Below are 15636 nucleotides of genomic sequence, written 5' to 3' on the forward strand. Positions count from 1 at the left end.
CTCTTTCAATTTAAGTGGCAAGTATAAACGCTCTCCGGGCCTCGGGTCTATTGGAAGTGGACTGTGCCGAAGTTACACAAAGCAGCCACCTCGCCTTCAAAGGACACTCGAACCAAATCTAGGACAGAGATTAAGCACCATCTCTGTGAGATACAGAGGGACTTTTCAGCATGAGTAATAGTGTGGAGAAGCTCGCTGGTTTACACAGCGCCGGGGCAAAGCAAATTGTTTCAGATTGAAATAGCCAGACACTTATGACCAGATAAAGATTAAATGCTGTATATTTTTATGAGTGTTTTGATGAAGAGCTCGTATATTTGAGGGGAGACGTTTGGTGAATCAAGCAAATCTTATTTTTTGTGACTTGAGGAGTTTCACAAAGAAAATCTTGTCATGTCTTTTAGCCTACTTTAAGAGTCAGTTTTTTTCATTTAAGTGAATTTTACAGTAAATGAGAGTAAACAATACTTTAGTAATCCATTGTACATTTTCGGAGCCTGATGAAAAAGGATCAAGAGATCATTTATATTTTTCTTTTCACATTGGTAACTTAACCTAATGGTTAAAGTTCTATTTAGAGGAGACTCTGAGCTTTTCATGAAGTTAATGCCGAGTGTTTTATTAAAAAAACATCAACAATAGATATAAGACAAACAAAGTCTGTTAAAAAAACCAACAACAACAAAACTTTCCATCTAAATGCTTTTCACATTCTATCCGTTATATACGTGAGTCACATTTCCCATGAACAAAATGTTGTTTTTATTTTTTGGTGTTGGCTGAGGATTGAAACTAATATTTACAGCTCGACCACAACCACTAAGCCTCATAACCAGTGTGGCCTACTCATAAATTATCTGGTAAGGTCTAAGAGTGGATTTTTAAGGGCATAAACAAGCACGTCAGTGGAACAATTGAACAATTTCAGATACAATGTTGCAGAAGATGATGGATAAAGTTTAACAAGGAGAAAGAAGTTACATTTTAATTTACAGCAAACAAAATAAATTAGTCTGAAAACGGCTGACCACTAAATAAACTGTTAAGTACATTTTCACATCTTAGTCTCAGCATCCCAGAAAAACAAGATAAGGTTCCCTTATTAGAAACAGACGGTTTTATATTTGAAATGTTTTGGAGTTAGATGCGAGCCGCCTCTAGGGGGCGCTGCGCATACAGACACAATGCCTTTTGTTATCAGGATTCCCATGAAAACATTGTTTCTAAGTGCTACTCTAGTGCCAGTTTCCCCTAACCAAACCATGACCTTCACCATTGCAAAGAAAAACAGATCAGATAAGCAGCAAGAGATCCAAAACAAACACAATAGACCTACTATTTATTTTTCAATATTTAACCTTTTGCCACATAGCAAAGAGAGGTAAGGAAATGACGCCAGCAGGAATTTAATTCATGTCATCCACATGAGCTTTGTGGCTCAGTGTTGAGGAATGCATCAACTGCTAGACAGAGGCATTATGGCCATTCAAGTGTTTCCCTCAATTTGTTTTCAAGTGGACTCTAAATGTAAAAGAAAAAGAAATGTAAAAAAGAAAAAGAAGATCATATTAAAAAATTGTTCATAATCAAGTTGTATGATTATTTTACGTAAAAATAAAAATAAACAAAAACATTTGTATATCTAAATTTGGGCTCTCTAATATTGAGTTAGTTAAGATACAGATATTTTAAACTACAAATTCTTTTATCACCTACTAATGGTCAGTAGGTGGGTAATGGTCATCACGATGGGCCATAAAATAAATTATATTCTAAATTTAGTCAAAAGCAAATGTGTTGTTACAGGTAAGCACTTGCTTCCGATCTAAAAACAGATCATGTTTTTCCTTACGCAAAAAGCTTCAAGTTTATGTTTTGGGTGAGAGGGACAGGTCTCAGATCAGCACTACTGCTAAGACTAAACGTTGACTCAAATAGACAGTTGCAACTTCGTCAGATTCCTCTGATGCATGTTGTGGTGCCTCACAAGCTCATCGGACCTGGCGAACTTCTTCTGACAATTTGGCCATCTGCAGTTAAAGGGCTTCTCGCCTGGAACGTGAAAGAGAGATAAAAACCTTAGAACACAGTGTACGACCAAACCAGATAATGCATTTTGGCACAAATAACTTGGAGGTTCAAAAATTCATCATCAAAGAGAAATTATGAAAAAATGAAAAGGTATACGCACTTGTTTTACCTGTATGTGTCCGGGTGTGGGTCTTAAGGTGGTCTGACCGTGAGAACTTTCTCTGACAGGTGTCACACTGGAAGGGCTTAACCCCTACACACACACACGCACACGCACACACACACACAGGAACACACAAGTGTGGTCACGCACACACACGCACACACAAAGGAGAAAAAGGGTACAGTCTACAATAGGGGCCAGAGGAGAGGCCGTACTAAAAGGTGTCAGGAGAAAGTACTGTCTTAAGTATGTGAGACTCTGTTCAAAGTGTGATAGCAATACATCGATAAACACTTTTACTAAATATGCCTGATTCAAGAAATCATACTTAACTTAAAAGCATTTAACATTTGGAATCAGACACTTGGAATGCAAGTGAAAATGTAAACATTTACCCAAATGAATGTCAAAGGCAGACAGAATGTGTAATGCTATCACACTTTTTCTATCTCTCTATTTTTTTCACTGTATTTGTATGGATTGTGGGCGATTTTTCTTTTTCTATGTGAGACCTATCTGAAAGAGATCGTCATCACTGTTTTCTTTTGAGAAATTTGATTATCAGAATGAGTTTTTAGGGGACTTGTATACTCAGAAAGCAAAGATATTTGATTTAATGTTGAATCAACGTTAAGTATAACGTTGATTCAACGCTAAATCAATTGTCTTTGCAATTTGGGGACAGGGTTTGACCTAAAAACACCTAAATCACTCAAATGACTCCATGTGCTACTAATAAAGAAAAACAGGAGATACAGGAAGGAAGACCAAGAAAAAAGCACATAGAGGCCAAACCTGTGTGTCTTCTCTGGTGCCTTTTCAGCTGGTCCGATCTGGAAAACCTACGACCACAGTCTGTGAAGTCACACTGATAGGGTTTCTCCCCTGAGAGATCAACAAACACATTTTATCACATGCTGATGGATCACAGCTGTCATGGATTGTTGTTTTCGTCTGAAAAAAAAACGCTCACCTGTGTGTTTACGACTGTGCATCTGTAAGTGAGAAAGTTTAAAGTATCTTTTGTTGCACCCCGGGTAGGCACACATGAACGGCCTCTTTTCGTTGGTTTCGGATGAGCGCACTAACGCTGGGGTAATGCCCGGTACCCTCCTCACATCCTGCGAGAAAGTCAGCAAATGCATATGTTTATTTTTAAAGGTCCAGTGTATGAAATTTAGCAGCATCTAGCGGTGAGGTTGCGAACTGCAACCAACGGTTTAGTCCTCCGCTCACCCCTCCCTTTCGAAGTACTACGGAGGCTTTCACAGGACTAAGATGTCGTCACGTTTTTGCTTCTTTGCCGAAGGAGATACATATTTACGAAACGCGCTCTGTAGAGCAGTTTGTCCGTTCAGGGCTACTGTATAAACAACATGGCGAATTCCATGCAAGGGGACCCGCGGTGTATGTAGATAAAAATAGCTCATTCTTAGATAATAAAAACATAACACTTCATTATGTACGGTCTTTATACACCTCTAAAGACATAGTTATGTATATTATATTGCATTTCTGTCAATAGATCCTCCAAAAATTAAATGCAAGCCTATTGCCCGTGCAATGGCACAGCAGCTCTTAGCTGTGAAAACCGCTAATAATTAGCATGGCCAATCGGTTCATTACTGCAGAATTAGCTGTGAAATGATCATTGAGATTTAACCACGCTACTGATATGAGCTCTAACTGTGAACAGTTAGTCACGGACGTTAGACAGACCCTATTTCACTGCCTCACTCCCCCCATCCTCCCATCTCCCTCATTTGCCCACCGCCAAAGCCCATCTGCTCTTAATTAACTAGCGCTTAGCATAATGCCGTTTCCGTACGCTGGCACTGTAATGAATGTGTGTTAAATGCTATTGATAAGTAAATTACTAAACTGTTCTACCGCTGTAGCGCCAGATTTATATATTGACCCCGTGGGGATGATAACACAGCAGGCAAAGCAATACACCTCGGCGTGCTAACATGCTACGTGTGATTTGTATGCAGCGGTCAAGTTCAGCGACGGGCTGTGTTTAACTTAACCCTTCTGTTTAAATGATTATTAAATCAAATGATCGTGTCATGCCAAACCTGTATGACTTTTAATTCTTCTGCAGAACACGAAAGAAGATATTTTGAAGAACGTTGGTAACCAAACATCATTGACTTACATTGCATGGACAGGACACAAAACCACAGAGACATTTCTCAAAAAATCTGCTTATGTGTTCAACAGAAGAAAGAAAGTCACACAGGTTTTGAATGACATGAGGGTGAAAAAATGCTGTCAGAATCTATCTATAAGCTTCAAGTTTAAAATCTAATTCACCTCGCTTTAAAAAGACAGAAAGAGAGAGAGAGTAAACACAGAAGTGAAGAAAGGCATGTCATTGTGAAGGAGAGCAGTTCTGGAGTATGTCTTCTTTAACTGTTTTAAGGCCGCTGACAGACATTAATTAAGAACTAATGATTTATATTCGCGAGCAGCAGGCAACTGGAAACTGCAGCTTTATGGCTAATGGACTTTTTAAGTGATTCCTCTTCCCTATTCATCCTGAAATGCCTTTCAAATGTGTCAACTCTCCTGGCAGGCGCCTGCTTCCTCTCGCATAGCCTTGACGGCTTCTTCACTCTGAAAGAGTTTCTTCTTCTTTTTTGGTTGATCATTTTTCAACTATAATTTTGATTGAGAGCTGTGTATATAGGTGTTTGATAGTGTCTGTGTGTACGCCGCGGCCTGACCTTGGCCCGCATATCGAGAGCACAGAGCAGTTCTGAGCAGTTCTGTGTGTCCTGAGAGTGAACTCCAGTGGGCTGTGAGCTTGGAGATACTGACCTGAAGGCCTCTGAAGACGCCGTGGGTGTGTATGCGGTACTGTGTGCTGCAGCTGTAGACCATGGGCGTGCTGGGGTCGCTTTCATAACCCGCTGCATGGCTGTCAGTGTTCAAAGAGGGAGAATGTGTTTGTTATTGTACAGTAATTGGCTGTAAATAGGTAGCCTGTATGAAATGATCTGTAATTTGAGATTATTAGATTATGGATATTGTAAAAGCAGGAAACACAAATTAAGTTTTATTTTATCACAAAAAAAAATTATCAGGATATTTGCTTTAATTTACATCATGAATATTTATAAATACTATAAATTACATACTTTAAATGACATTGCATGTGATTACAACAGTTGTTTTCAGAGAATATAGTATGTATTTATTTGGTCTTATTTTATAAGTATGTCCCTTATGAATATTAACCTCGGTTTAGTAAAAGTGTAGTAACCACGGTTTTTAGAAGATTGATTACTACTTTTGTGATCACATTTACTACAATACCACGATTAAACTATGGTTACTGTAACAAAACCCTGATTAATTAATTAATGAAAATATTTGTGGTTACCATAGTAACCATAGTTTTAGTTTTATTTGAAATATATTTGTAGTACCTTTTAGTGCTTCGATTAAAAGATATTTACATAAAAATTAAATCAAATATATGCTCTCTAGACAGGGGTCTCGACCTGAGAGAATAAAATAATCTAAAGGACTATTTGTTGGATCTAATATATATATATATATATATATATATATATATATTAATGTAAACACATGATGCTGTACAAAAACTTCTAAATTATTCAATTATTATTTTAATTAAAGTGTTAATGTTAAAATGTTAACAGTATTTTTTATTTAATGAAAGTATTATGGAAAAAATGAATATTGAAATTGAGAATGTGTTTGGCAGGTAACTTGCAGACTTTACATGGACTTTACATCATTATTATTAGTCACCCTTTATGTTTATCACTGGGTTTTTCAAATATCTAACCAATAAAAGTGTTAAAAAGTGCTTGTCAACAATATTTAATTATTTAAAAAGCACAGTGTTTCCTGAAAATCAGCAAATTTGGACATCCGAGGATTCGGAAGGACAGTGACGATATACTAATGAAAGTGTCATGTTCCTTATAAGTGGCTTTGGTCTGCAATGACTGAATTGACTTTCAAATATTTTTTTGCATTTGTTAATTAGATTCATATAAAATATGATTTAAAAGTGTATATTAAGTGTTGAAAAACATCAACATTTTCACTACGGCACAGCAACTGTTCATAAAACGGAGCGCTACCTCATAACTTCTCCCGTTATGTCCCACAGCAGATGTAGTCCTTCCTAAATCTCTGCATGCATTATTTCACAAGCTTTAGATGACACCGAGGGCATAGCTAGCCATAAAACACCAAGAGTCATCTCTTTGTAAGTCACGCTGACGTTGGGGCAAATTGCTCCCTGTTCCGAGGTGCAATATTTTTACCCCAAAAATCTGAGCTAGGGCCAGTCAAAGAGATGAATGGGGAATGTATGGTCTTGCTCACTCTTGAACTTCTGCTTAACCCTCAGCGGTATGTGTCTCTCTACTTGACGCTGTAAATACACACATCTATGTATCTGCCAGGACAATTTGACATCGTATTTCTTTTGGACCACACAAACTTAACCGTGGCATAGATAACGTTGTTTTTGTTTGTTTGTTACCGAGAGGATATAACGGAGATGTGCTTGAAGCGAAACACACTGCTGGTGAATTTAGTGCATGCGGTGCAACAGTTCATGAGGTATAAAGTTCTTTTTGTCTGTACGTAAGACCAGCCAGGCGAAAAAGACGGTCCAAAACAGCATCCTGCATTAAATCATCTCACAGTTCATTTATTCACCCGAGCCCGGCTAAAAAGCTACCCTGGTCTCGCAACAGACGAGGGATTTGGAGGTATGCAAAATGCTGAATTATAGATAGTTGGATGTATAGGAATGACTGAGTTAAGACCAAACTGCCCTGTCTTGCTTATTTATCAGCGCATGAATCATTCCGTCACCCAGCGCTCCACAGGCTCTCTACGGGAGGCTGCGGAGAGGTCACAGCCTTCTCCCCGCCTGGCGGAACGTGACTGTGGATTCTCGCTCAGGTCCCAGAGGGAGTAGAAACCGTCCCATTGTGCACTGATACACTTCCACCTCCCCCTGCACAGCTCGCTTCCTCCAGGCGGGCCAGCGCTCGGCATGGTCAAGGCTGAGGTGCCACTGGCAAATATATGGCAGGATATCGTTCTCTAGCCAGACAAAACAGAGGTCGATTCTGCATGTGCACACTGTGGAGTTTTACGTTGTGGGGAAGTCCTTTTTAGGTCAGGAGAGGTTGTTGTGAACCTATAACCTAGTCCAATTGTGGTTTTTAGTAAAAACTGTCTTTAAAGTGTAAAGTGTTGTTTTTCTATGTTAAAGTACTTTCTCACACCCAGAAGAAGCCATTATGTGAACAATTTGTTGGTTTGCTAAAACATATCTCGCTGCCTTAAGTTTTTTCAAGTACAATCAAATTGGCTTTACGAGTCATTTCAACTTCAGTGATTTTAACTATTGTGAATTTTGACAAGTGGTTGAATTGATGTAATTTATAAAATGGCTTATTTTGATGAGTTGAAGTAACGTGAAGACATTGACAAAACGTAAAATAGTAAGTTGAAATGACTGATTGTACTTAATAACGTAAGGCAGCAAAACTGTTTGAGAGTGCATGGGAATTCATAACTATTTTACAAGATGGCTAATTCGGACGGATTTGTGCGACGCTAGTCATACAATAATGTACGATCAGTAGAAAAAAGCTAAACTGAAGCTTCACTGACATGAAAACAAGCAAATCGTACTGAAATGTACAAAACGTACGAATTATGCGAATTCGCCACCTTATTAAATAGTTACGAATCGGCATGAGATTGTGTTCACCGTACTGCTTTGTAAGGACCGACATAGCAACTTTGGCTGAACCAATGGTGTACGTTTGGGGAAAGTTTGGTGCATGATATTCAACAACCCTTGCAATAGTTAAATAAGTCCTGTAAAGTGAGTTCTAACCCAAATGTGTCTTAACTAAAGCAGATTAACTGTCCTCATGGATCCTGGCTGAGACAGATATGTGCAATCCAAAACACTGAAGAATTTCTACATGACAGGAGAGGGTCACGTCGACCTACCTCTTAATGGTGGACGCCAGACTGTTGACAGGGTTCCACCCCATGCACTCCAACTGTGACGCCATTTGATATAAATTATCACTGCTGGGATACAACACAACAGCATTTATGAAAATATGCATGGACAGTATTTTCCCTAACTACAAGCACAAGCTCTTTGTATTATTAACCAGCAATCACAGTCAGATGGAGAGAATGTGGAGGATGAAAAATGGACCGGCTTTTGACAAAGGCATCCCGGGTAACAACGAATGAATGTGTCACATGCGAACAAAAAAAACAAGGGGTTACCCGCACCACCGGGGTATCAGTTAATCAAATCAGGTCTGACTAAAAAACCTGCCATAAGTTATTAAAAGCCTGTCTGTTGGACTATTCGTTACCCTGCCAGTTGCTCAACCAAACACATAGTTTGGATTTATCTCCAGCAATTCTGACATCACAGTGTTTCATCACAGACAGGGAACAGGGTACGGCGGTATGATCTGGTACCTGGTACTGGGCTTTGCTTCACTGCAAACGGAAAGTCCCTGTATTTTAGCAGCAAGTATTTGCTTTGAGAAAACAAGTGTCGAAGGAGTCGTTCGTGCATTTTTATCACAAACTTTTATAGTAATGTTAAGTAATGTTTCACGTCAATTTAAAAAGTGTCAATGTACTTATCACTTCACAACACTTTGTGTTTGTGACCTTGGTGGTGTTATGTTTTAACACACCCAACACAAATGCAAGAAGCGTGTAGATCGTGACTAGTTTCATACACTCTTGCCTTTGAGATTTAAGTCGCAAATAACCAAATTTTAATTCTGGATTCGCAACGTAAACAAGTTTGTTCTTTATCTTATATAGATACAGAGCTTTAGGTACCAGATGTTTTATTGAAAAGCAGCAAAGCATTTCCATTTGAGAATTCCCAGCCCCTCAACTGCAGCCGATAGCGGACTGTTTATTGCAACGCAGTGGAGAGGGAACTGGAAAACACAGTTCGACCTGAGTCAAAGTCCCCTTATCATCCCAATTCTGTTATTTAGAATCTTTATGTTCCCTCTGGGCTGGAAAAACAACATGGTTAAAACATCCACGGAATGCGAGATCACTTCGGGGCCGTAGTGTGCGTACCGTTAGCCGAAGTTGCAGGGAATTCCTTGGAGAACAGTTAACCACTTATCAGAATGAAACAATTCAGAGCTGGTTTGAGAGTGCAAACGGGTGGTGGATTAAAGCATTTGTGTTGGCCCGGTTCACGCTGCTGTTCAGCACTTGACCTTTGTTAAGAACGTTCGACAGAAACCAGCTTTGATTCGGCAAGATGCTGACTAACAAAATTACAATAATTTGTATTTGAAAAGATTTAGAAGAACAGTTCGCCAGAAAGTGAAAATGTTTACTCGGCATCATGTCGTGCCAAACCTGCATGACTTTTTCTTCTTCTGCAGAACACAAAAGAAGATATTTTGAAGAACGTTGGTAACAAAACAACACTGGTCTCCCTTGACTTCCATTGTACATTCACAAAACAACAGAGACATTTCTCAAAATATCTTCTTTTGTGTTCCACAGAAGAAAGAGTTATATACACGTTTTAAATGACACGAGTGTTTATAAATGATATAAACCAGCACTTTAACACATGGATCCTCATAAAATGTAAAATGTTTTCTTAAAAACATGTATGTTTCTTATGTACATTTCTAAAATAGTGTATAAAATAGAGTCAGGAATGTATTGGTTCTCTAACGCACAGGAAAAACAGAAAAAAAGTTGATCTTTCATCCAGGTGGAAGTTACCAACGACAGACACACTGGATAACTTTATTTGAACATCCTGTACGAACAAAACCTCCCAAGCGCCTTTCCTCTCCTTTTTACTTTACTTCCCACGTCCTCGATGTGTTCATGGCATCGTGACATGATGCTTTTGATTGTAGTCCAGGCCTCAATTCTGAACACAACTGAGTTTGAACTTCCTGCAGACGTGTTCTAAGAAATATCACTTGTACTCAGGGGCATAGCTTTAAAAGATTTATAAATCACTGTGTGAATATTATACCAAGTCACATAAAACAACGAGTTTCATTATCTACCATTGCTGGCACACATTTACCTGTCTTTTACTTGTTAAATGTTCAATGTTCAGACACCTAATTAATATTCATGAGTCAAGCTGATAAGGTATGTCCAACCCAGCACAGTGGCACAAACACAGAGGCAACTGGAGTTTGATGTTCTGCATCTCAGAGCTTTCTTAAAGGGACAGTTCACTCAAAAAAAGAAAATTATGTATTCAGTTCCTCACACTCCAGTTGTTCTAAATCTGTCCTACCATGGTAGTTAAAAATGACAATGGTAGTCAAAAGTGCCCCAGAACTGTTTGCTTTCCTACATTCTTCAAAATATCTTCTTTTGTGTTTAGCAGAACAAAGACATTTATAAGGCAATTTTTCCTACTATGGTAGTCAATGGCGGCCAAGAATTGTTTGGTCACAAGTATTCGTCCAAATATCCTTCTCTGTGTTCATCAGAACAAAGACATTTATACAGATTTGGAACAACTTGAGGGTGCATAATGAAGACAGAATTTACATTTTTGGTTCCTTTAAAGCAGGAGACTTTTATCTCATGTTGTATGTGCATGTTTTGACCCTGAGAGATCTTGATGTGCATGATGGATAGGACTAGAGCCCTACCTGTTGTATGGGTTCCTCAGGAGCAAAGCCTGACTTCCTGTACAGCTGTCTGAAGGCGTGTGACAGCCGTATACCGGCGGAGGGACAGGATACTGCTGGTCACCTGAAACACAACAAATATAAACAAAAAGACATAAATAGCTATTTTTACACTTGTAAATAAACCTGTCTTCACAGCAATGAGGCCAAGAAGAGATAAAAAGGGAGAATAGACACATTTAGACAAAAACTTTTTGGTTTAGTTTTTTTTGGTGAACATTTTTCACATTTTTTAAAAGCATTGTTTTTTTTATTTTTTTATTTAATAAGAAGAAAAATTTCTGCACTTTGTTTGTCTCAAGTCCCTAATAAAATAATATCCACGCCTGGATGCTCGGAGTATCATAACTTTGCCGTTTCAATGAAGCGCATGATTGAGAGTGTGTGGTGTAGCGCGTCCTACAAAGGGAATATGAGAGCGAGGGAGGGTTGTGGAGATGCGGCCGAGTACGCTTTGCAGTTATGAAAACAACAGGCTGACTTTGAAGCTATAAGCACACAGGCCTCGTTCTCCGTTTCAAAGTGCAAATGAGAAACTGGTGCTTCGGCTCATCCGGCTTCCACATTGTGAATGTGTCCCGTGGTGGTTCTAAATGTTCCGAAGGGAACCCCACATTGCTGAATCTTCTGGTCACTAGCTCAGAGCCCTCCGAGAAAATTTACTGCAGCCATAACCAAATCGTCCAGTGAGCTGTTTGCTGATGTTTAACATTGTGGCGTGCGTAACAGCAAAGAGGACTTCTGGGAAAAAAACACTGAGCTGATTTGCTGTTCGGCGATGGGACGTTTTGTGCGACTTGCCCCCGGAATGACATTACAGCGACCACGCAGTAAGTTCAAAGAGCAAGGTCAAGCTCTCAAGTGCTCGGAAAGTGTGCGGAGATTAGGATCTCCAAGAATACATGCATTTATACAAACATAGTAAAATGTGATTTAGTGCATGGTGTGATCGTGTTTACCCATGTTGCTTTGCTGAGTGATGGGGTCTTCATGTTTGAAGGTATGGTTGGGAAACTGTGAGGTGTGGTGGGTAGGAGTGTGTCCGTAGTTGGTGGCTCCATCAAAAGCGACCGCACTGTAACCTAGGAGAGATATTCAAATTTAAGTACATTCATTTTAATAGATGTAGTCAGACACTGATATTCCTATAATATCATATTTTTTTAATATAAAAATAATATCACATACTAAATCTGCATTAGCTGCTACTAAACAGAAACACAAACAGAGCTACTCAAAAGTTAATAGGTATAAAAGATTCCTCCTTGGGTTCTAATCACCCCCTCCCCATCATTCCCCAGCGGGGGCGAGTGGACAAGCTGTGCGAGGAAAATTAACCCTGGCAGGACGGTGCAGTCGAGAGCCGACACCAGGTTTAGGGGGTGAATCATGCCTTGGTGTAACCCCAGGTCAGACGTAACATCGTAAATCAAGGTCCCCCACCACCATCTTCATTAATTACAAGCCAACCACTTTCACCTCAGAGAGAGAAAAACTCATTAAAGATGACCATTTCTCTTCTATCCAACCAGAGTCTCAATAAGAGTCAAAACCTGGGGGTCAGTAAAGTGCTAGTCAGTGGCTGTGAGTATTGTTGTAGTGTCAACAATTGACTTTATGTTTCCAAAATGCAATTTGATAGTAACAGTATCGTGAAAATCAGAAAAAGGTTTTTAAAAATAGATCTGGGTCAAATCTCACCATATTTAAGTTTAGTGTCATTTGATATTATTTTTAATTATTGCTTGTCTTATTTATTATTATTGATTAGGAAATACAATCACACACTGTCGCTCAAGCAGGCTCAATGAAAATCTGCATATTTTGAAATTCATGGCAAAATGAGATTATGAGCGGAAATTGTGGATTTAATCGGTTGGAAAAGCAAATTATCTTTGTAATTTAGAATTTTCTAAGACTAAAACAATGATGAAAAATCAACAGAAAGAATATCTAAAGCCAGCTAGAATTATTCAGATGTCTAAGCGACAGGTTGAAAGAAATGTTAAAACATTTTTCCTTTTATATTTCTGTGTTTCGCTGTTGTCTAATATTTGTTACTGTTGTCTATCTATTAAATAAAACAAAAAGATCAAACATGTTTTAGAAAATGTGCAATTTAATTAAAAGTATCCATTATGTTTACATTTAATTTATTATGGGGGAAATTATTTTTGTGTATCAGTTACATAAAAGATAAAAAAAATAATGAGCTGAATTGAATTATGTACCAAATTGTACTTCAAATGGCTTTGTTTTATTTGTTATTTTAGTAATTATAGATTTGTCTAATTACCCTTTTAGCTTAATGAAATATCACTTGTATTTAACTTTCTTATTTTCGGTGAATGTTATGTTAATTTTATTTTTTAAATACATTTATAGCATACTCACTTCACCTAGAGAGAAATAAATAGTTTTCTTGCCTCCCTGAAAAATCTTTATCATCGCATAAATTGAAAACTCAGAAACCCCAAGTCTGTTTTACTGTTTACTGACACAGCAATGAGTCACAAGTATTAAATGACCATGTCATTTGTGTTTGATGCATATCTGTAAAATGACTGTGAACTGTTTTGCCAAATACAGGAGCATTAAGATGTGTATTTACTTAAGGTAGACAAATATGTGTGAGGTGATGGCCCTGGTGACAGATAAATCGCAGAATGCATTTACTCACTATATGTAAACTTACTGTTAAAACAAGTTCACACAAGCGAGTTCTGGCAAACTGTATTAAAGCTCCTCAAAACAATAGAAATGCTGTATTAATATCCTTGTTCAAGATGTTTCAGCAAAATGATTTTGAATACATCAAACTTTTAATAAAAAATTTAATTGACAATAACCATTCATATTAAGGCTTCATACAGTAAATTTGTCATATATTTAATGTCCATTTTTTTCTAAATAAATTAATATATTTTAATAAAAATTAAATTTGACATTAACTGTTAAGATTAAGGTTTCACACAGTAAGTTTGTCACTGCTATTTTTATGTCGACTTTTAAAATAAATGTGATGTTTTTTTGCTAACGCAAATTCATTTTCAATGTCAAACATTAATCGTAGATATCAACCTATAATGTAATCAAAACGTTTAACATTGTACTTACTGTACTTAACAATACGTAATGTACTTAAACTCAGTCAAATAACTACATTTAGAAGCAAAAAAATATGCTGTGAATAATAAAACATACAATGTTTATTGACTAAAATAAAGAAAACAGATTGTCTTTCATGGCACTGTAAAACTTTCTTTTGTACTGTAGATTTGAGAATTGTAAGCTTTAAATCTATTGAATTAAATACACAAAACAGATCATTTTTAACTGAATGACTAAAATAAAACACTTATTGAAAGTAACCTTCCCACCTTCTATAGTTATTGATTTTTACGCTTCACTCTCATTTTAATAGCATCACACAGTGTTGCCCAATGAAGAACTACACAGATATTGAATTACGAAAAGTTTCTCACCCTGACTTCTGGAGCTGGGTTGGCTCTCCATGCAGTTAGACAGGTAAGGACCGTTGCTGAACATCCTCGGCTGGCTGGGTGGAGGTTGACTGGGCGCGGGGGCCCCAAAGGCTCCGTACCTGCAGGCCCCAGTGCCAGTGAACTGTCCAGAGAAGTGCAGAGTGAAGGCACTCAAACCACAGTGAGGGTCCTCATGGGGGTCGGCCGTGCCCCAGGTGGGCTCCTGCTTGATAAAGGAGTGCGGTGCCAGCGAGCTGTAAGGTGAACCGGCGTGGAAGTCCAGCATTGGGGCCCACTGTGAAGTACTGCTTACGGGAAGGGTGCAGTTACCGTTCCCCCCTGGCAACGTGGGCACGGGGGGAAGGAGCGTGTTGAGGTCACGTACATCAGATCCCATCCTAGCGCATGTACGATACACCTGATCACTTAAGCAAACAGGCCCAGCAATGAGACAAGGTCCAACAGATCTGAATCGAGTTTGGTTCGGTGCAATCCAACGCAAAGCAAAGTACAAAAAAGTCAAGTCCAGCAAGGTGTCATCGCCGAGTCGAATTTGGCCAACAGGAATCACTCCAAAGGCATGCAGATGGCACGAGATTGTTTTCAATCGGAAAAGTCCATGTTGCAATGGAGAGTAAGGGCGAGACAAGAGAACGCAAAAATAAGGGTGCTCAGTAGGGTGGTCCCAGCGAAGGAGAGGTCTCGCAGGGTCCGAGAATGGAGTGAGGAGAGCAGGAGAGAAAGCAGAAGGAGAGAGGTGTACCTCCTTACTTGCGTGCCTGTTTTCTTTGGAGGCCTGGGAGCTGACATACAGACCCACACTAAGGAGTCAGGAGGAGGAGCCAAAGGCTAGTGAGGAAAGATGAGTGTAACACTTCATTCATTTACCTCTCCTTGTACAATACTCCTCTCTGTATACTCATACAGCATGCAGGGAGTCTCAATAAACTCTGTGTGTGTGTGTTTGTGGGAGTAAGGTATGGATAACAATGATTCAGAAGCAAGGTTTTTATGATATTTGAAACAAATAGTTTAGCAGGCACTGTAAAACAGTTTATAAATTTGCTTCACTTTAAATTCTTGGTCATTAATATCTAGCAGGTTTATGAAAGTTACAACTAAATTTAAAGTCTGCATCACAGAAATTTCCTCAAGAAGATTTTAACTTTACATTTTGATTCATGATAACGATATTTAAGTAATTTAC

The 15636-nt window shown here is 38.5% G+C and overlaps 1 protein-coding gene across 2 annotated transcripts; it reads right to left on the bottom strand.

The window, feature by feature from the left end:
- Positions 1 to 1891: 1891 nt before the first annotated feature.
- Positions 1892 to 14826, bottom strand: wt1a (WT1 transcription factor a). 2 transcript variants are annotated; one of them, XM_057329881.1, is made up of 9 exons: positions 14430 to 14826; positions 11904 to 12026; positions 10906 to 11008; positions 8219 to 8302; positions 5018 to 5117; positions 3168 to 3315; positions 2990 to 3079; positions 2201 to 2284; positions 1892 to 2052 (listed from the first exon to the last, which is right to left on the bottom strand). In XM_057329881.1, the coding sequence occupies exons 1-9, from the start codon at positions 14824 to 14826 to the stop codon at positions 1931 to 1933; spliced, it is 1251 nt and encodes a 416-aa protein (XP_057185864.1). In that variant the 3' UTR covers positions 1892 to 1930. The 2 variants fall into 2 exon arrangements, with proteins under 2 accessions (XP_057185864.1, XP_057185863.1); XM_057329880.1 differs by having other exon boundaries at positions 2192 to 2284.
- Between the last annotated feature and the right edge of the window lie 810 nt (positions 14827 to 15636).

This window comes from Triplophysa rosa, linkage group LG3, assembly GCF_024868665.1.
Source record: "Triplophysa rosa linkage group LG3, Trosa_1v2, whole genome shotgun sequence".
Lineage (NCBI taxonomy): Eukaryota > Metazoa > Chordata > Actinopteri > Cypriniformes > Nemacheilidae > Triplophysa > Triplophysa rosa.

Bases quoted from the DNA above. Each gene is read 5' to 3' on its own strand.
- wt1a (XM_057329880.1), bottom strand. From the start codon at position 14,826: ATGGGATCTGATGTACGTGACCTCAACACGCTCCTTCCCCCCGTGCCC. The intron at 8,303-10,905 runs GTAGGGCTCTAG...GTTGTATCCCAG, and splicing joins CTGAGGAACCCATACAACAG to CAGTGATAATTTATATCAAA. The intron at 3,080-3,167 runs GTGAGCGTTTTT...TTGATCTCTCAG, and splicing joins GCACAGTCGTAAACACACAG to GGGAGAAACCCTATCAGTGT.